This window comes from Tamandua tetradactyla, chromosome 21, assembly GCF_023851605.1.
Source record: "Tamandua tetradactyla isolate mTamTet1 chromosome 21, mTamTet1.pri, whole genome shotgun sequence".
NCBI classification, from domain to species: Eukaryota; Metazoa; Chordata; class Mammalia; order Pilosa; family Myrmecophagidae; genus Tamandua; species Tamandua tetradactyla.
In genome coordinates, this window is record NC_135347.1 from 443,705 (window position 1) to 464,025 (window position 20,321).

Consider the following 20,321-nt stretch of genomic DNA (forward strand, 5'->3'; position numbering starts at 1 on the left):
CCACGCCCCCCGCCCCGCCCCTTACTCATTGCTTCTGTTGGGCACTCACCGTCCTCCTTCCCCTTCTCACTGCGCTTCTGAAGCCCAGTGATCCTTTCAGAATGGAAAAGCAATCAGTTCATCATCTTCCCCCACACAGCAAAAACAGAATAAAACAAAAATTCCTGCAGCTGCCCTCAGTACAAGCCTGGCAGCCCCTGTGCCAGCCTGTTCCCACCTGCCTCCACCCACCCTGGACCTCCCCAGCCCCGTGTTCCTTCAGCAGCAACCCTTCCCTGAGGCGGGAGAGGTCCAGCCCCTCCCCACCCCCTCACCTCAGCCCAGAAGCGACCTCTTCAACTAGATAATATTCATACTTTTCATAGGCCCCTGTTTCTTCCCTCCAAAGCACTAGGTTTAGTAAAAGTATGACCTATATAAAGGATTACTTCCAAATGACTTACTTGACAACATGCTTTAGGTCGGGGTGCGGGGGGCGGGGGGAGAGGGCTGTTGGTTGAACACATCATCAGCTGATCCAAAGACGGAAGGTAATAAATATTAATGAATACATGAATGAATGAATGCCCGCAGGCCGGGGTTAAAATGGCCTAGATTGCACACTCTCAGAAAGTTGGCTCCAACACCACAGGGTCCCAGGCACGCGGAGTCACTCTTCCATGACCTTTTTATCCTTACAGTTTAGTCTTATTTTTGTGTCACTCTTTTCATGCGTAAGGGCCCTGGCAACCCCTGAGAGGAGCTTCTGAGATCAACTGTGACCAGCCTCCCCGAAGAGCTCTGGGCGGAAGTGCGGACCAACTCGGGGCGGAAGTGCGGGCCATCTCGGGGCGGAAGTGCGGCCGACTCGGGGCGGAAATGGTGATATTAGCGACGGTGGGTTCAGGTGGGTGAGGGGCTGCTGGGTTTGGCGGGTGGTAGCTCACGGCCGGGACAACAGGGAGGCCCGCCAGCGCGTCGGGTTGCCTTACGCTGCCAATTTCGATTGTCCCTGGAGGGAATTTAATTAAACCGGGAGCTATAAACCTACAACCCCCCCGCGCGCGCGTCTGTGTGCGCGTTTCTGATGGCGCTCTGGGAGGAAAAGATAGCTGTTTACGAGAAAAGCTCCGCTTCCTGTCTTTGACAGAAAGATGCTCCGTCCCGGGTTTAACTGAATTCTGGGAGGCGGCCAAATGATCACACTTGGCAGTCCACTGAGCTAACCGCCTTTTAGGAATATGTGTGGGCCGCCCCTGAGGTTGGAAAGCTTGAGGGCTCCGTCGGGAGCGCTGGCCGAGCGCGGCCCCCCGACCTCCTCCCGGCTGGCGGGCTGTGCGGCCGCCCGGTGCGCCGCGGCGAGCAAAGCGGACGCGCGGTCGGGGCTGGCCGCCGCCTGGCAGAGCGCGCACAGCGTTTCAGTAAGTCCCGGGGTAGCAGAGTCCCGGCTGAATTGCTCCTAGCGTCAGTAGGACAGTTGCTTTTTACAAAGAGTTTTTTGGCCTGGGTTACCTTTATTCTTTGTCTTAATAGATAGTGTTTTGTTTTTAGTGCTACATATTCTAGTGTCTTAAAAAAAAAGTCCAGTGTGACCCCAAGATTCTCAGCTTCCCCGAGGTCAGGATGGTGTCTAGGAACTGTTACACCCCCAGCGTGTCCTAGCACATTTCCCAGCACGAGCAGGCTCCTGTTTGCATTGCCTTCGCCGAGCAGCCGCTGCAGCCGTGTCTCAGCGCGCGCGACTACGCTGAGCAGGTGCAGGTGCTGTGAGAGGACACAGTCATTGTCGTTCTGAGGAACGTCTCATCAACATGCATTCGAAGTCTTCTGCCAACGTTTGGAGCTGAATACACAGAGGTGCATTGTAGGTAAATAACAGGGAGAAATTCAGAACAGTTGGAAAAAGAAATATACTTGGAAGTATAGTAATATTTGGGCGAGGCAGAACTAACCACAATTCTGTGTGAAAGGTAGCCTAATAACCCAGGTCCTGCTCGGCTGAGGAACTGCCTAGAGCCAGAAAAGTCCTCTTGCAAAAACTAAGATTGGTGAGGCTGGTGCTTTAAATGGGCAGAAACCCCAGATTTTCTTTCTTTCCTGCTTGCTTCGGTCAGTAGTGGCTGCCTGCCAAGGAAGGATCAATATATATTTTGTTTCCTTCACTAGAGGCTATGTAGTGTGGCTATGTAGTGTTATGTAGATGGACTAATGACAGGTAAGTTAATAGAAATTAGGGTTTTCAAACTTGGGAATTTATTGCACTGTGTTTCTAATTCGTTCCAGATCCCTACCTCTCTCGTACTGATAAGTACTCAGAGGCAATGTGCAGAAAGGTCTTCAAAACACTTTTTCATTGTCCAAGTTTTTTTATTTCACACAGTTGTGTATACTCAAGCTGGCTGTTGCATTCAGTTACTTTAATGCCAGTACTTAGGGTTTCAAATGCAGGAGGATAATGAAGTGATCTGATACAAGTAGTGAGATTTTTTTTTATGCTTCTTATTTTAAATCTAATTTTTGCCACTGCTTTGTTCAAGGAGTACATCAAAGGAAGCCAAAAGCCAGCTGAAATAGTTCCTGTGTGCAGTTTTAAACTTCTTTGCTATTATCTTGAAGGGGAGAAGCCATCTGGACCAGGTCTATGTATCTACACAGGTAGCAGAGGCAATGTGAGCTTCCTTCACCCCTGTCCCAGACTCAGGAGCACATTGAAAGGACAAATTCATTTTGGGAAGAATATGCAAAATAAAGGCTTTGGCTAAATATAGCATAGATATCATCCCACATTCGTAATTCCCTATTCCAGTCACAGCCACAGGACAGGGAACAGGAGACACAAAAGCATTGCTGTCTGTTACAATCCTACCACAGTTAAGGTTTCCAGATATGTAGGCAAAACTGAAAGTACCTTTTGTTTTCAGAAAGTATCCATCTCCAAGGATTTCAGAGCATTTCACTAGTATTATCATTGGGAGCCATTTTACTGCTGTGGCTTTCATCAATGTGGTATTGTAATGTTTGTTTGTAAATCTTTCTCCTGCCCAAGGTGTAAGCCTTAAGGCAAGGAATTTTATATTCCTAACATCTGACACAGTATCTCACACTCGGGAAACACCCAGTACATGCTATGGAAATGAGAAAGACCGTATCTCTGAAGGGAGACTGGATCCATAAGGAGTGCTAAAACATCACTGAGAATGCAGTGAGGTAGAGAAAGGAATACCTACCAGACCTCTTTTCAGGTTACAAGGATTGCTTTGATAAACAACCTAGAGTGGGGAGGGGCATATTTAAGAATCCTTAGGTCTCCAAACCTCCTTCCAAGGAGATCTGGCCTGGTCAGTTGCAAGGCCTTTGTTGTGTTGGATGGGGTCTGCAGGCCGAAGGCCTTCAGCAGTCCTTCACCCTTCTTCCAGGCCTGCAGTGCCCAGCCCCTCACCTAAACACCTGTTGAGCAAATCCTTGAGGAATATCCATTTGAAGGAATACCAAATTATTAGCCAACCTAGGGCACCTGTATCTTGTTTTGGTCCTTCCTTAAAGATAAATGAGGATCTATTTATAGTCACTTTTTCAAGGCTAGATTGCCCCCAAAATATTGAGGGAAATCCACAATCATCTTTTCTACTTTAACATCATTCCTGAGCAGTTCAAAGTTGACAGCTTATTGTGTTGTAATAGGGCAAGCAGGCTCTATTAGCTGCTTCCTTCTATTGCCAGTGGGATTGTACCAGAAACCAAAATGTTACAACTGAAAATAATTGAACTTCTGTTCATTATTTCATAATTTTTTATATTAATCATGAAATAAAGGGAAAGTGGCTTCTGGTTTAGTCAAGAAGGAGGACATGAGCATGAAATTGAATTACCTAACTTTTTAACTCTTCTTAAACAATGTAAGAGAAAAGATACTATTATTTAAGAGAAACCCAGCTGAAGCAGCTTAGACCATAAGACTGAAAAACAGATCTAAATTTAACTGTTCTCCAGGCTCAAAATTGAAATTAATGCAAGTTTTCTTAGATTCAGAGATCAGAATCTTATTCTTGTGGTTAAATAATTTTGCCATCTGAGGCTGAGACTTTCGTCATTCTCTGTATCCTAAAATTAAGCCTTACATGGAACATGATATTTGTTATTTGGTATGCTGGGAAGATTAATATGTAAAACTTTTTGAAATTTTTTTAGAAGAAAAGGGATTGAACTTGGAGATTCCCATCTAGCTCTGAATATTCCATATTGGTCTGATTATGTGTAAAATTATGCCGTTGTTCAGGGAGAGAATATTGGGAAATAGACTTAAAAATGCATAATGAAGAGCTTAGGTTAAACATTAGTTTTTGTATCAGTAAAAGCAAGGAAGTCTCCAGGGTTACTGCCAAGTTCCAAAATATTAAGATACTCTATCAGTGATAGCTGTTAAATAACAGACTAGGATCCAGAGAATTCTAGAATCTCACATAACTGATTCTACAGTTAGGAGTAGGTACCTCAAGAATAGATGGCTCCCAAAATTCAGATGAAGTACTGATTGTGTGGGCCTACGTCTTGTTGGTTTCACAAGTCCAGGGCAATGCTGGATTTAGTAACTGAAATGTCCAAGCCATTTGCTGCAGTGGCTAAAAATGAGTGCCATCTCTCTCAGGTCTTGTGTCGTCATGAGATAATTTCACTTCTTTGGCAAGATGAATTGGATGTTAGCAAAGAGTACAAGACATTGCCTGGGTAGACAGATTTTGAATAGCAAAGAGTTGTTTTTTGGAAAGAGAATTGTGTGCTTTTTAAATAAAGAAACCAGCATTACTATATAGGTACAACAAGATGAAGATGTTTTCATGAAATTGCCTTCTTTTTGGGTCGGTATTAAGTAATGTAGATATCTTCAAAAGAAATGGGTCATTTTTTTTTCCTTATGCACTTTGTTCCCATCCCTTGAACTAGAATGATTTTGACCTCATCTTAATGCTATCTTTATGGAATGAAGGAATTTAGAAATTGGTTTTTAAACTCTAGTAAGCCCTCGTGTATATGACCAACCACATCATTCAGGCTTTCTTGCCTTTCAGGAGTAGCTCTGTAACCATTATGTCGTAATTATATTGCACATTGTTGCACACTCTGAATTTAGAGTATGCTGCCCTGGCTACAGGCCAGATGCTGAGTCAGTGTCTTTGGGGTTGAGGATGGAAGGGAGAAATGCAATGTACACTGTGCGCAAGCCCCTTTGTGTTAACAGGTATTAGTCCAGAATCCCTTGTGGACTCCTGACTACTAGAAGGAGGGTATAGTGGAAGTATATTACTTTCTTGAATAGCATCATCAATTTATTTTTCTCAGCTGAATGTTATTCTGGAAATTCTTCCCTGACATTGTCATATGTACCAAGTCTGTTACTGAGTAGACTTCTCTGAAGCAATGATCTGGAAAATGTGACTGCAAAGTTTAAAGACTCTAAAAATAAACTCTTGCTTACACCAACAACTCCTCTCCTCTTCCACTTCACATTTGTCAGCTTGCAACACACCTAGGCAAGGACAGGTGGTTCAGGGCATGGAGGAGAGTGCTAAGATGAAGAGCGTCTGTCATTAAAAATAATTATTGGATGGTGTGACCACGGCTCAGTGGCAGAATTCTTGCCTGCTATGCCGGAAACCCGGGTTCGATTCCTGGTGACTGCCCATGCAAAAATAATAACGATAATTGATTAAATGTGTCTATTAATAAGAAGGAAAAATGCATTGTACTTCCTTTTGAGAGGAACTTTTCCATCTTGGATGCTGAGGCAGTTGTGAGATGAGTCTCCTGCCACAGATTTCCCTTCTGCATCCTTTCTGATGGCTGGGCTTCCCATTTGTGAAAGAGGAGCTAGAGAGAAGAGTTTGCTATGAGCAAAGTCCTTCACAGTTCACTTGGATCTACATGTGAGTTTTGGTCCTCTTTAAAGAACCTAGCATTTTTAGCTCCTGTAGATGAAAACTAACTCAGATTCTTTGTTCAGGGCTTAGTGAAGTTATATGCACCCTAGAAAAGCATATTCTTAAACTTAATCCGTTCCTGTAGGTGTGAACCTACTGTAAGTAGAACTTTTTGATGAAGGTACTTCAATTAAGGTGTGGCCCATGTCAGCCAGAATGAGTCTTAATCCTATTACTCTAGTTATTTGTAAGCAGATGAAATTCGGGCAGAGAGAGAGAGAAAGCCAGAGAGGGAACAGCCAAAAGCTGAACCTCAAGGGAACCCAGAGAGAAGGGAGAGACCAGGAGATGCCACCATGTGCCCTGCCATGTGACAAGCTAAAGACCAAGGATCACCAGCAGCCAGCCCCAGAATCCCAGAGTTTTGGCATCACCTTGATGATGCATTGATTTGGACTTTTTTTTTCCTAACGTCAAAACCACGAGCAAATAAATTCCCAATGTTTAAGTAGGACCGTTGCATGGTATTTGCTTGAGCAGGCAAGGAAATTAAAACAAGGGGCATTTGAAGCCCAAAACTATGGGCATGATTCTAAAAACAAGGGACATTTGAAGCCCAAAGCTATGGGCACAATTCCTCTGGGAGTCTGTTGGAGATATAAACCTTCCATTTGAGGACAATAAAGGCATATTTCAATCAATAAAATCATTACTGTTTTTACTTTTACTAATATTTTGTAGTCAGTAGTTAAGCCTTATTTCTCTATACTGCTTTATAACTTATAAACAATTTTTACATTTATTATCTCATTTTAAGATACCCAGTGTTTTAGTTTCCTAGAATGCTTAAAGCAAATACTATGATATGGCTTATCTTGAACAATGGGAACTTAATAGCCTCTAGTTTTGAGACTGAGAAAATGTCCAAATCAAGGCATCATCAAGGCAATGTTTTCTTCAAAACCAGCTGCCAGTGATCCCTGACTCCTCTGCCTCATGACAAGGCCCATGGTGGCTCTCCTTTCTTTTCTGGGTTTCGCTGATTTCAGCTTCTTGCTTCCATGGCTTTCTTTCTCTCTTTGTCTAAATTTCACTCCATTTATAAAGGACTCTAGTGGGCGGGCCACGGTGGCTTAGCAGGTAAGAGTGCTTGCCTGCCATGCCTGAGGACCCGGGTTCAATTCTCAGTGTCTGCCCATGTGAAAAAAAAAAAAAAGACTCTAGTAAGAAGATTAAGACCCATCCTGAATGAGGTGGGTCATGCCTTAACTGAAGTAGCTGCCTCAACAAAAAGTCTTACTTACAACGACTTTACACCCACTGTAATGGACTAAATTTAAGAACATGTGTTTTCTGGGGTACATACAACTTCAGACCAGCAAACCCAGTCAACTTTTGCCTTCACTGAATTCCCCCAGCCCCCTACCTCTGTCCTCAGGAAAAACTCTCCTTAAGAAGCTATATTAGGCAAGAACCAGACGAGGTATTTAATTTCAGGGGTAGGCATTGGTTGGAAGATTTAATTCCTTTTGAAATATTCAGTCACCTCCTATCTCATCTGATTTGTGGTAGATTGTCTCATTGCCTCTATTTTAGTCCAAATCCTCATCACTCAACTTGACAGTGGATCACCCCCTCCTTCAGAAAATACTTTCTCTCCTTGGCCTCTGTGATGACACATTCCTGGTTTTCCTTCTACCTCACCAATCATTCTTTGCCTCCCGTGGTGGCTCCTGTCTACCCAACTTCTTGATGTTGAACTGCCTCAGACCTTTGTCCTGACTCTTTTCTTTTTCTATACTAATTAGATTATCTCTTCTACGTCCATTGCTGTAAATACAATCCTTAAACTGAAACTCAAATTTTATTTTCAGTACTGGCTTTTCTACTGAGTAGCCAACCTATGTACGCTACTCTCTACTTGATCTCTCATGTATACTAAACCAAGCTCTTAGTTCCACACATCCCCCTCAATCTGTTCCTGCCTCACTCTTCTTCATTTTAGTAAACGGCACCACCATCCACCCAGAGGCTCAATACTCAAAATTGGGACTGTCCTTATGGCCATCCTTTTGTTATACCTCATATCCAGTTCATTGGTAAATTCTGTCTCTGTTTCCACTGTAGTCCATGCCACCATCTTCTCTCACCAGGCCTTCTGCAGTTGTAGCTTCCTAATTGAGCCCCACTTCTGCTCTTGCCCCCCCAACACTTCATTCTTCAGACAGCAGCTGAAGTCTTAATTTAAAAATGTATATTAGATCATGTCACTTCCCTTCTCTAAATCTAATTGTTCTTAAAATAAAATCTCAATTCCTTAACATATCCCATAGGCCTTACATGGTCCAACTCTTATTTTTCTAACCCCATCCCCTAGCACTCTTCCCCTTGTAACCTGTGCCTTAGCCACTCCATTCTTTCTGATTTTTCAAATAAGACGTTTGCCTTCACCTTAGGGCCATTGCACTTATTATTCCCTCTCCCCAAAATGTTCTTCCTTCAGATATTTGCACCTTTAGTTTCAGCTTAGAGAGTACCCTCCTAAAAGAACCTACCTTAGTCATCACATTACCCTGTTTTACTCCTTCCTCTAGACTTAACACTATCTGATATCACCTGACATTCAAGAGCCTCTTCATTAGAGTGTGGATCACACAAAGGCATGGGCATTGCTCTCTTGTTCACCACTGTACTCCAGGACCTATAACAGTGTCTGGTACATGGAAAACATTAGCTAGTAGTTGAATGAATGAATGACTCTCATCCACACCTACACTGTTGCCACAAACCTCTAATTCTTTTCCACCTCCACTCTCTTTTCCTTTGCAGCCCCTCCTGCATGTTGCTGCCAGATTAATTTTCCAAAATACTGATTTTATGACATTGCTCTCTTGTTCACAAGACATATATGACAACTCACTCGTTGCTTTTCCATCATTAAAGATCCTCCACAGTCGCTCCTAGTCCCTTCCCGACTTGATTCCCATTGTTCCTCAATAGAAGCCTCTCCCCACTCATGTTTTACCCCAGCACAGACCAGGGCATTCCCACCTCACATTTTTGTTTCTGACCCCAAATTTGGAGTGCTTCCCCTTTTTTTCTACATATCCACATACTTAATAATTTATCTTTTTCTTCTGTGAAACCACCTCCAGTCTCAGCCCACAGTGCTCTTCTTTTCCTTTCTCTTAAAACATTTGAAGTCACCTGTCCTATGCCCTGTTGTAATCTCTCCTGTATTTCTGATTTACTCTACAGATACATATCTTATTTCTTGCCAGATTTTTTAAGCATTTTATGGTATAGGATCATCTGTTACTCATTTTAAACCTTCCTTCCTACTCTACTTTGAAGTAAATGAGAATGGTATCACTAGTTTTCTAAATCACCATGAAGCTGACAAAGTTTATATTGTTTCAGTTAAGAATTTAATTCCTTTTTCTTGTATCATTGAAATACTTTCTGTTGCTCCTGTTTCTTAGGGCCATTGCACTTATGTTGATTTCTTCATGGGAGAGCTTTCTATGGGAGGGAAAGAACTGGGTTGAAAACCAGGCAGGATGAAGAAAAATTCTAGTGGCTTAATTTAACTGATAATTAGGAGAGGAGGAAGGGAGACTGCATGTACTAAGTGCATTTACTAAGTAAAAACAGAAAAACTTGAGTGAAATTATAATCTTATTGGATAGGTGGGACCCATACTTCAAATGGTTAAATAACTTTTTCATGGGGCAGTGTGTCAAATGCAAAATCAATGTAGCACCCACTGAGTACAAGTAGTAGAAGAGAGATATCCAAATACTTGGAATCCTGCAGTCGTGGTCATGATTTGAAGGGAAATCAAAAGGATGGTTGTCCCTAGGCACCCATGTGACCAGTCATTCCTTTTTGGAAACCGACCCTCTGCTGTCTTTGGTACCCCTGGTGGTGGACCTGTTGGCACCGAAATCGGGAAACAGAAGCTGCAAGGAGTTTAGGAGATGTGTAGTACGAGTAGCTGCTTCTAGCTCCCTCAGGGCTTGGGTATGATGTAGGCCTATTCATGGTTTAATGTGCTGTTTGGTAAAAAATCAACAGTTTAAACTGAATAGTCAGAATGAGGCTGAGCATGTCACTATGTACACCTGGGCCCATAGGTGGGAGGTTAGCTCAGGATTGGTCGCAATGTCTTATCTGACTCCACCTCCTAACTGCTGAGGCTGAGGCAATAGAAAAGCAAAGTAGAGGCCTCCCTTCTACCCCCTGTTTCTGTCCTGCTGTGATATTCTCTTCCTCCTTGACCTCTTGAGATTGATACCTCAAATATCTATTCATTTTACCAGTTTTGATTTTGTCCCTATACACTGCCTCTTCTTGTCACTCTTGGCTCTAAAAGGGCCACTCTCCCTCTTACCCCTGCACCCATGATACCAGGCTAGGCGCCCTCCTGTGGACACTACTGATAAGATCAGAAGCTCAAAGAAGCACTGGGCAACATCATTTGTCCCTATTCCTTAGAGTTAGGGGAGCCCTGTGACCCTTATGAATATCCTAACAGCAACCCTATATTATTACATAAACTTTCAGTAAACTAAAATATTTGTTCCCAAAAAAGAAGAGAGAGAGAGAGAGAGTGTGTGTGTGTCTGTGTGTGTGTGTGTGTTCCTAGTCATTTGGGGAGAAAAGGAACCATTATATTTAGATGGTAATGAATGTGAAATGGAGCACTTAACATCTCATCTCACATGGTACAAATGACTAAACAGAAGCCCCGAGCCTCTCTTTATGGAACACAGGTTCAGCGACAACGATGGTAATAGTGTTTGGTTAATGTCAGCTCAGCATTAAATTTACATTATACTCTTGAGAAGAAGCTCCAACATTACCTGTTAACAACCAAGGCAGTACCTGAGCTTATACAGACTTTTTGATTTTGCACATGAACTAACCTTGCAGCTTGCTGATGAGGGATCATAAGAGCTTAGAGATGCAGTGTGCCAAAAGATTCTTTGTATGAATAAAAATTGTGGTCACTGAAGGTCAGTTTCTCTGCTCAGGCGAGAACAATGTTGTTTCTTTTCTAATCAGACACACACAGTGTTTGAAGAATCCAGTAACCCCCATATAAGTGATGTGCAGCCATAGCCTGGGCAGTTCCTTATGCAAGAAATGAATAATCCTTAATAAAGCCTCAAACAATCCTGGCCTCTTTCTGTACCATAATCAGTAGCTTTAATGGTATGCCTTTCAGTGCTTCGAAGGAAAAATGCTATAAAGTTATCTTCCTTATCTTGCTTCAAGGAGGGCTGAATTGGTCCAAGCAGTCCTCCCCCATGTTTCACTTACTTCTGTCATGAAGACCACTGAAGTCAGTCTCAGTTTGGTTCACATTCTCATTCGGGGTGGTCTGTGCCTCTGAGCAGCACTTGACTTGAAACAGCAGGGAGTCACCGTCTTTACTGTTAGCACTGGAATTTGTTTTGGGCACATTCTGAGTCCAGTTGTATGCCCTCTACTTGTGTATGTGTGTGTGTGTGACAAAGGTGACCCGATTGTACTTCTTTGATATGAACAGAGGCACATAAATAAAATTGTGTTTTTTTTTATCCTGAGAGGCACAGGATAAAAGTGTACTAGTGTGTGTAGTAAGGACAGATATTTCATGAGTAAATTCAGTGACAGAATCAAAAAAGTGTTGTCTCTCACAAGCATGAGCTGACAGGCAGAGACCACCTTTCAGGATACTGTTTTATAGTGCTGTGATACTGTTCAAAAATAATAGAACTAATGAAAATGTCACATTGACAGAGTAGTTCATGTTAAGATTTTACTTCAAGAAGGCATGTTTTGGTGAATGTGACATTGATAGTAATGGTGTTAGGGTTTACAGAGTTAGTAAAATATTCTAAGAAGACGATTATAGCGTTCCAATTGGGATATCGTTTTTCACTTTATTTTTTTTTTCTTTTCTAGATCTAAGTGGACATCAGTGTTCAGGATTTTAGCCTTAATAGCTTATTTCTGCCTAGGAGAGATATAGGGACCTTTGTTTTATATCAGACTCGAATATAATTTTATAATACAATACTTTCAAAGAAATAAGTTAATTTTACAATATGGTACAATGCATGTGCCTTAGGACATTTGAAAATATGCTGGTAGTAGAATTACATAATGCTGATGCATTCCTGAGTAAACAAATATCCCAGGTTTAAATGATTTAAATATGTGAAAAGCGTAGAAATGGACAAAAACAGTCAAAGAGAGGATAGTTGCAAATGAAATGACTGTAGAATGACTGAAGACTTAGCTCTCTGAGTTGGAAGAACAAATACTTCAACAAATCTGAAATGAACAGCAACTCTGTTTACTATGACAGGTTTTTATTTGTCTTGGGTGCAACAAACACCACATGCTGTCTTTTGTCATGTTGGAAATATTAAAGCAGATTTTCATTGTGAATGTGACTTTTTTAAAAAGCCTTAACACCTCAGTCTTAACTCAGCTGGATAAAAGCAATAAGTTTTCCTTTCCTTACCAGCCAGACATCAATAGATCTTAAGTCACTCACCAAAATATACGGTTCAGCATCCGTGTTGTACTCTAAAGTACTGCCATAGATTGCCTGATCCCTCTCATTTCTAAGGGCTGTCTTCCTGCCTTTACTCTATCAAAGCTAATTTTTTATTTTCTTTTTCCTCCATATTTAACACAGCTTCTTTAACTCAGTAACCCAGGGGTGTGTGGCCACTATTGGCATAGAGCCTTCCCAAATCCAATAATGCAGATATTTCTCCCTAGCCTGGACTTGGCCAAAATTCTATTTTCCCCCATCATTTATATCCTGTGTAGGTATATTTAGAAGCTGTCTCTCCAACCACATTCACCTGGAGTTATTAGTTCTGCTCAATTTATGGAAAATATTTATTCCAGGACTTAGAGCAGCATAGTGTTAAATTGTTTAGATAGCAGATCCTTGCAAAATTCTCACATTATTTTGTTATGCATTATTAGAATGGGTGAATTAGCTAGGAGGTCGGGGGGAAGTAGAAAAGTAAGGGTTTAAGAGTAAAGGAAAGATTGTTGTTTTCATGGATTAGTGTCTAATCATTTTGCTCCTATGATCTTTAGTTTGATATGGTTGGTGTTTTTCTCTCAAGTCATAGCAGTCTGTTAGAAATGAGCTTAAGGCTAATCTGTCATCGAGGAGCCCTGTATCAGTGGAGATTTGGCACTTAATTAATACGGTCATGCACTGTGGACCAGAGCAGGGGTCAGGTTTGAGATGGTTGTGGAGGATTGGAACTAGCTGCAGTGCACTGGCCCACCATCTTGTAGAAGCTCTGAGGAACTCTGCCATTTCATTATGATGTGAGATAGTCACATAGAGTGATTACCCTGCACACTTGAGTGTCTAATCAGGGTTAGAGGTGAGACCAAAGAAGGTGAGAAAGGCGTGCTCCAATACTTGTAACATTTAAACAAATATTTGAGCAACTAATAGGGGCCAAGCATAGTTGTAGGTGCTTGGGAATACTGGGGTGAATGAGTTACCTACTCTTATGTAACTTACAACACAATTGAGGGGATATACTGGTAAATAAATAACTTTTAGATAATTTAGAATAAAGGAAAACCGTAGCAAAGTATAAACATAGAGAGTGATGGATTGGCCAACATTGGTAAAGTGGTCACCACAGCCACTCTAGGGAAGTAACTTGAGCCTAGGTCAGATGAGGAAAAACTCCTTAAGAGGTTTTCAGGCAGAGGGACAGCAGTGCAAAGGTCCTGATGAAGAAAGGGTCTTTGGGTATTCAAGGAACAGAAAGAGGATCTTTGTGACTAAAGCACCACAGGTGAGACTAAAGTTAGATGAAGCTAGAGAGAGTAAAAGAAAGTTTAAAATGAGCATCACAGGAATGATTTCATCTTTGGAAGATGGATAAATGATAATGTCAGCAGTGCACATTTGTTTTGAATGTGAAATTATCATATCTGTAATTTTAAGGACAATGTTGGAGGCTCGTTAAAATAACTAGGAATAAGTAGGATGTCTTACATCAAGCAAAGTAGCAAGATTAGGGAGCTTCAAAGTCTTGTGTTTGATATGCTGTTACTACCAAGATGTTCTTAATGGAAAATATCCAGTAGAAATACTAATACATTTGTGTATGAAGCTTTCAGAAGTGACAGCAATCTCCTTTTTTTTTTTTTTTTTTTTTAACATGGGCAGGCACTGGGAATCGAACCCGGGTCTCCGACATGGCAGGTGAGAATGCTGCCTGCTGAGCCACTGTGGCCCCGCCCAGTGAGCTCCTTTTAAAATACCTCTTAAACAATTGAGTAGTTTTTATTTTTTTTCTGACAAATTAACTCAGCCTGATTTTCTCCTGTAATTCCTTTGAGTACAACTTTTTTCCCTATCTCTTGAAGCTGAAGGGCAGAGATGGCATAAGAGATAGCTTGAACCTTCATCTGGGGACTTGGGCAGCTTACTAATTGTTTTCATTATGTGGCAGGGTACTAGTGAATGCTTGCCAATTAGAGAGTCTATCCCTTTGAATAAAAACTCTCTCTCCACACTTCAAGAGATTTCAGGATGTTGGAAAATCTTCAGGTGAAATTTAGTTTCATATCCAAATTAACAAACACATGCAGTTTGCTTTCAGAAACCAAGTGATTAGATATACAGGAACTCCATTTATGTGCATAAATATGGATTTTTTTCCATTATAAATTCTATTTTGTTTAGAATAGAGTGAATGTTAAGGCATCGTGGAGACCTGCCAAAACCTGGTCTCTCATACTCCTAGATTCCAAGAAACAATTCTGAAGTCTTCAAATTCCATCATATAGCTTGTAACTTACTGTCTATATTGTAAAGAGCAAAGTCTAGTACACATAGGCTTACAGGTTTATTTTTCTTTTGGCAGAATTAATATGCTTTTGTTTCAAGGCCATAAAGTACAACTTGCCAGATTCTCCTTTGGACACCTCTTGAGAAATTTCTCTGCCCAAAAGACCCTACCTGTGCTGACCTTGTTCACAAAGGTACAGAATGAAAATGTAAAATTACTGCTTTAAAAAACTAAAGTATAAAAACTGTTGGGCAAATAAAGGGATACATTTAAGAAAGGGGAAAAAATTTTGAAAGGCAATGGAATGAACTTTCTTTAGACCTGCTCCTAGATTTTCTATTAACACCATGGTAGTAACTCTATTTCCTATCCAGAATGTCAGTCTCATAATTATGAGAAATTATTGTTATTTATTGATCATTTGACCTTACATGGAAAAAAAGAATTATCATTTTATGATGTTTACAAAGCATTTAGAAATACTGGTTTTCTTGTCCGCTAACTCACACTAGTTTTAAGGCATAAAGTTAGCTAAAGACTTTTTTCCTAAGAGCTTTCTTCCCCTGAAATTCATAATATGAGCATTACTGATTTCCTTTTTTTTAAATTTTAAACTTTTTACTTTGAAATACTTACAAATTTACAGGACAGGTACAAAAATAATGCAAACTGCATACAGAGAACTCCAACAGATAGATCCCTATCGCCCAGATACCCAGACCCACCAATAGTGGTTTCCTTTTGCTAGTTGACATTACTTTGTATGATGTATAATCATAAAAGAAAGAACGTGCAGAGTAATAGGATTAACTTTAGTGAATAATATTGCAATTCAAATGAAAAAGGTCTCTTTAATAGATTTTTCAGATTTTAGACATTTTAGCATTTTGAAAATCTGACAGATATAACAACATTTAAGTAGTTTTTAAAAATGAATTTCTTATTCAGAGTACCTAATCTAAACTCCTTTTCATGTCTTTAAGTATATATTGCATTGTTGTAAATTACAGAACAAAAATATTTCATCTGAGGGTCTACCATGCAAAGTGCCTATGAGATTTACCCACAAAAATAAAATAATTCCTTAAGGGACAATGGTGTTCATTTAGCCTAACTATTCTGCAGTGTTTTCCAGTTTGAGCATCTGAGATAGCCAGAAACATTTGCAGGAAACACGCATACACACGCACATACACACACACACATACACTAACCTTTTCAGCTCAATATTTGTATGAACCCTGATTTATGTCATTAAGCATAAAATAAGATGTCATTCCCCTCTTCAGGAGTTCACAATCCAGTAAGAGAAATACTTAAGCTATATATATATTGGGCCTGTTGAAATAATAGAATATACTTCCCAGAGTGGCTTAACCAAAAAAATGGTTTCATAGGTTGGCCTGGTTTCAGAAGTAGCTTGATTCAGGGACTAAGCATGTTACCTGTCTCTTCAGCTTCACTTCCTCTGAGTTAAATGCATCCTCATTCTGGCTCTTCCCATTGATGACCCCAATAATCCCAAACCCCAGATCTCACATCACAGACAGCAGGCTCATAGCTTTGCATTGGCTCTGATTGGCCCATCCCTGAGCCAGTTGCAGTCAAGAGGGGTGTGCTGTCAGGTGAACAGCTGGCAGGTGTTCCACCCTTGCTCAGGGCTGGAATCAGCCTCATGCTAAGAGCAGTTTTTGTGAAGAAAAATCACTCTTGCTACAAGAAAGGGGAGTGAGTGGATGGTGGACCGCCAACCCAAGAAATGTCCACTGCAATTCATGGATAGAGTAAATAACAAATGCCCTGTTGGTACCATGAAAAATCCTAGTGAAAGATATTAATGCTGCCTAGAGTGTGCTCTCGCTTCAGAATTTTTAGAGAGATAAAAAGCTCTCTTCTCCTTCAAAACCTTAACTCCTAGGTAATTCCTTTTCTTTGCAGTAGACATAAAAGTAATCCTATGGAAGCTTTATTCCTTTAGTCTATAAAACAGACTTAAGTAGTAGCCTTTAAAAAAATAAAAGTCATCTAAATCTTTAGACCAGTTGGATCTTCACAAGAATTAAAGCTTTCATTTAAAATTGACATTATTAAAATAGATAATATGGGTAATCATTATTAGAATTATCTACCTAGTAATGGATAGTCATTAGAATTAACATGGTTATATTTTATGGTGCTTGATTAGTCCAGATCACTGCATCTTACCTTTTTTGGGTTCATAAACTTCTTTAAAATTTGTTGAACTTTTTCCTCATAAAAATATATAAACAATTTGCATGAACTTCCTTCATGAACTCCAGGATAAATCTAAAAAAAAAACTGGTCTAGGCTCTTCGAAACTTTTTAAAATAAAAGCAAAATATTGGTACATTTGTTACTTGTATGCACTCTTTCATGTGCTTGTTTTGCTTTTGCTTCTAAGATCCTGGGTTGACTCTTTGACATTTCTCATAAAATTTGAGCATGATTATCTGAAAACATCACAGACTATCCATAATAACCTGTTTATTGATAATGTTAATAATAACATAATGAGCCTAATTCTCTGAGCCAGGAAATTAGGGCCCAAAAGACAACTTCCTGCTAAAGGAAAACCACCACTTGGTGATCTAGTCCTTATTGCTAAACAAGCTACGAGTTAAAATGGAGGAAGGGCCACTTATTTATATAACAGCTCATCTCTTCATGTTAAAAACATGAAGGCTTTATATGTTTTTATATAAAGTAGTAGGTTTTATATAAGTAACATATATAATGTTGATTTTGTTTTGAGCTCATGCACAAGAACACATAGCTAGTCCCTATATAGAGAGTCAGGGGCTGAGAAGTCTTTAAAATCTCCCAACAATCCAAGGCATTCTTGACAGATTTCTCCACTAGGTGGTTAAGGTGCAACAGCGGCACTGAAACTTCTTGCTCCTCATGTGCAGAATTAGTCTGGGACAACAATTCCTGAAACTCCTAATGAGAAAACAGGCAAAGCATTAATGAGTTAGTACAATCATCATCCAAACTGAATAGAGATTTTTCATTTTATAAAGATTGGGCAGTCACTATCTCGCTTGGTCCTCATCGATTTAGTCCCACGGACTGATCAACAGTGCCTGCCATCAGATCAGACGTGAAGTCATCCTGGTTATGTCAGCCAGGCCCAAATGCGTAAGGTCAGGAAGGTGCTCCTGACCCACAAAGGACAAAGACCCACGGTGATGGATCAGTGAAAAGTAACCTGCCCATGTATCAGTTAGATAAAGTCACTAATAAATGTCAACATAAACATTTATTATGTATTTATTAATATAGTTATGAAGAAAAAACAAAACAACTAAAAAGTACTGAAAGCCACTCCTCCTTACGATACTCTTTATTCTATGGCAGTGTTTGCTTTGGAAGTAGAACAGTATAATTGACCTAATAGAAAACTGTCCTTTAAAATAAGTATAATCTGCTTCTTGTAGTTTTTTTGCTAGGCTGCATACCATCCTTTGAATTTAATGGCTTTATTTCTTTTTCTTCTTGTAGGATCCATGCCCCCTTTGCGATGAAGCCAAGGAAGTAATCAAGCCTTATAAAAACAGAGTAATATAATACAGTATAGCTTTTATGTATTATGGATATTGTGTGTGGTGTAAAGTATTTGCCTAGATCCTTTCTTTAGGAAAAGAGATTAAATGAATTTTCATTTAAATTTTCTTTCTGTTCTTCAGAGAGAGATTTTACTGCTGATTTCCATAAAACTCATTACTCCTAAGTGTTTTTCTCTGAACAGTACAGGTTTTCTTACTCTGACTCTTAATATGAGTTAAAGTTAACTAGAAGGTGCTGCATTTGAGCTTTCTCTAAACTCTTGACCCCATTTCTTTTTTTTGTTTGTTTTGAATTTTTAATGGAACTGTTTTCATGTACTAAACCGTCACACCTTTCCCATTCTTACAATCAAAACACTGCTGTCCTAGTTCTCTGGTAGCTTCCCAGTTGGGACATACTTTATTTCATTGGGAAATGAGTAGTGTCCTAATGCTGAATGTACCAGTGTAACAAAAAAGTAGCAAGATTATGAGTGAAGGGATAGAATGAAAGTTGTCAGGTTCTGGAAATCAGGAGTATTTGATCACTGTGGACCTTAAAAAAAAAACCCTCAGCATTAGAAAAGGTCTGGGGATTAGTATATTACTGGAGTTATTGCATTGTTCCATATTCTGAAGTACAGAGCTTTAGTCTTTCTGTTTTTCAGTTTATTTTACAGGAGGTGGACATCACACTTCCAGAAAACTCTGCCTGGTATGAAAGGTATAAATTTGACATTCCTGTCTTCCATTTGAATGGCCAGTTTCTGATGATGCATCGAGTAAACATCTCAAAACTTGAAAAACAGCTCCTGAAACTTGAGCAGCAAGGTGCTGGAGACTGACTAATGCCCTTGTGATTTTACACCCTCTCTGTCCATAAGGCATCTTCCTGAGGAAATGACTGTGGCCTCATACTTGTTTTGTCAACTTCACACAGCCTTGTATGTTGTTTTGTAGTCAGTGGGTGCCAAATGTTGACATTCCTTTTCTGAATGGTAGAAGTACCAATGTGGGAATGGCTTACCTATTGGCATTTTTTTTTTTTAAATAAGAGGAGTGTGTTGGCAGGGAAGGGGTTGATAGAGGGAGAAAGAGGTCCATTTAGCTTATTTATTTTCCCCATTTTTATTAATATTGAAGCACTTCACATTTGCTGGCCAATGCCATTTATAGAAGAGCACTCTGCATTCCTGCTGTTGCAGTGGAGGGCTTGATGTTATAAAGAAAGAATAAATGTTCTTCCACTCGGTAGATAAAGTAAAATGTGAATTGTTTATACACTGTGCACCGTCAATAAAGGGATGTTTTAACAAATACATCTGCATGAAGTCTATTTCAGTGGAATTTAATAATACCTGTTTAAAATTAGAATTCATTTTTGTTATATAGAAGAGAATCATTATCCTAGCAGAAGAGGATTCATTTGAGAAAAACAAAAGGAAGACTTATACCCCCAAAATGTATATAAGAATCTCAACATGCTTCACATGTAATCAGTGAATTTATTTCTAACGTTTGAGAACCGTCTTTACTAGTTATTCAGTTATCATCAATCAAGTTCATTCAACTTATTATAATGCCTTCATGAAAATTCACCTCTGACCATAACTGGACAGATTTTTTCATCTAAAGACAAAATACTGTTTTTAGATTTTAAGTGAAGTATTAAAAGTTTACATATGCACCATTACATATATTTAGTCAGGTTTAGTCAATATACGAATGGATTCATTTTAAAACAACTGCCTTTTCCTCTTAAAATCACATCATTACAATTTCATCTATAATGAAAATCTTCTATAAGCTATCTTAATAAATTTGGATTCTATGAGTCATTTAGCTAGATTTTAATTTGATCAGTATGAGTTAGTCTTAGGAATTACAGAATATTAGAGCTGGCAGAGACCCTAGACGTTGTCTAGTCCCACCCCCTCACTTTTCACACTAGGAGGAATCTGAAATTCTCAGAGTATCAGGGACTCAGCCTGAGGTTACATAGCCAGTCAGCTATGGGGGCCAGG

The 20,321-nt window shown here is 39.8% G+C and overlaps 2 protein-coding genes across 17 annotated transcripts in view; one reads left to right on the forward strand and one right to left on the reverse strand.

The window, feature by feature from the left end:
- The first annotated feature begins 835 nt into the window (after window positions 1–835).
- Window positions 836–19,614, forward strand: C21H5orf63 (chromosome 21 C5orf63 homolog). 12 transcript variants are annotated; one of them, XM_077138740.1, is made up of 6 exons: window positions 836–886; window positions 1,531–1,847; window positions 2,517–2,616; window positions 14,807–14,924; window positions 18,254–18,310; window positions 18,966–19,614. In XM_077138740.1, exons 4-6 carry the CDS (start codon window positions 14,814–14,816, stop codon window positions 19,140–19,142), a joined length of 345 nt encoding a protein of 114 aa, XP_076994855.1. In that variant the 5' UTR covers window positions 836–886; window positions 1,531–1,847; window positions 2,517–2,616; window positions 14,807–14,813; the 3' UTR covers window positions 19,143–19,614. The 12 variants fall into 12 exon arrangements, with proteins under 12 accessions (XP_076994855.1, XP_076994860.1, XP_076994865.1 ...); XM_077138739.1 differs by having other exon boundaries at window positions 848–876; XM_077138743.1 differs by having other exon boundaries at window positions 858–876; window positions 1,693–1,847.
- LOC143665414 (uncharacterized) overlaps window positions 14,893–20,321 on the reverse strand; it is a 32,174-nt gene continuing 26,745 nt past the window's right edge. For all 5 annotated transcript variants that reach the window (XR_013166950.1, XR_013166951.1, XM_077138753.1 and 2 more), the window contains one exon: window positions 14,893–17,692. The gene's annotated coding sequence lies outside the window, so the exon portion shown is untranslated. The remainder of the gene's footprint in view (window positions 17,693–20,321) is intronic.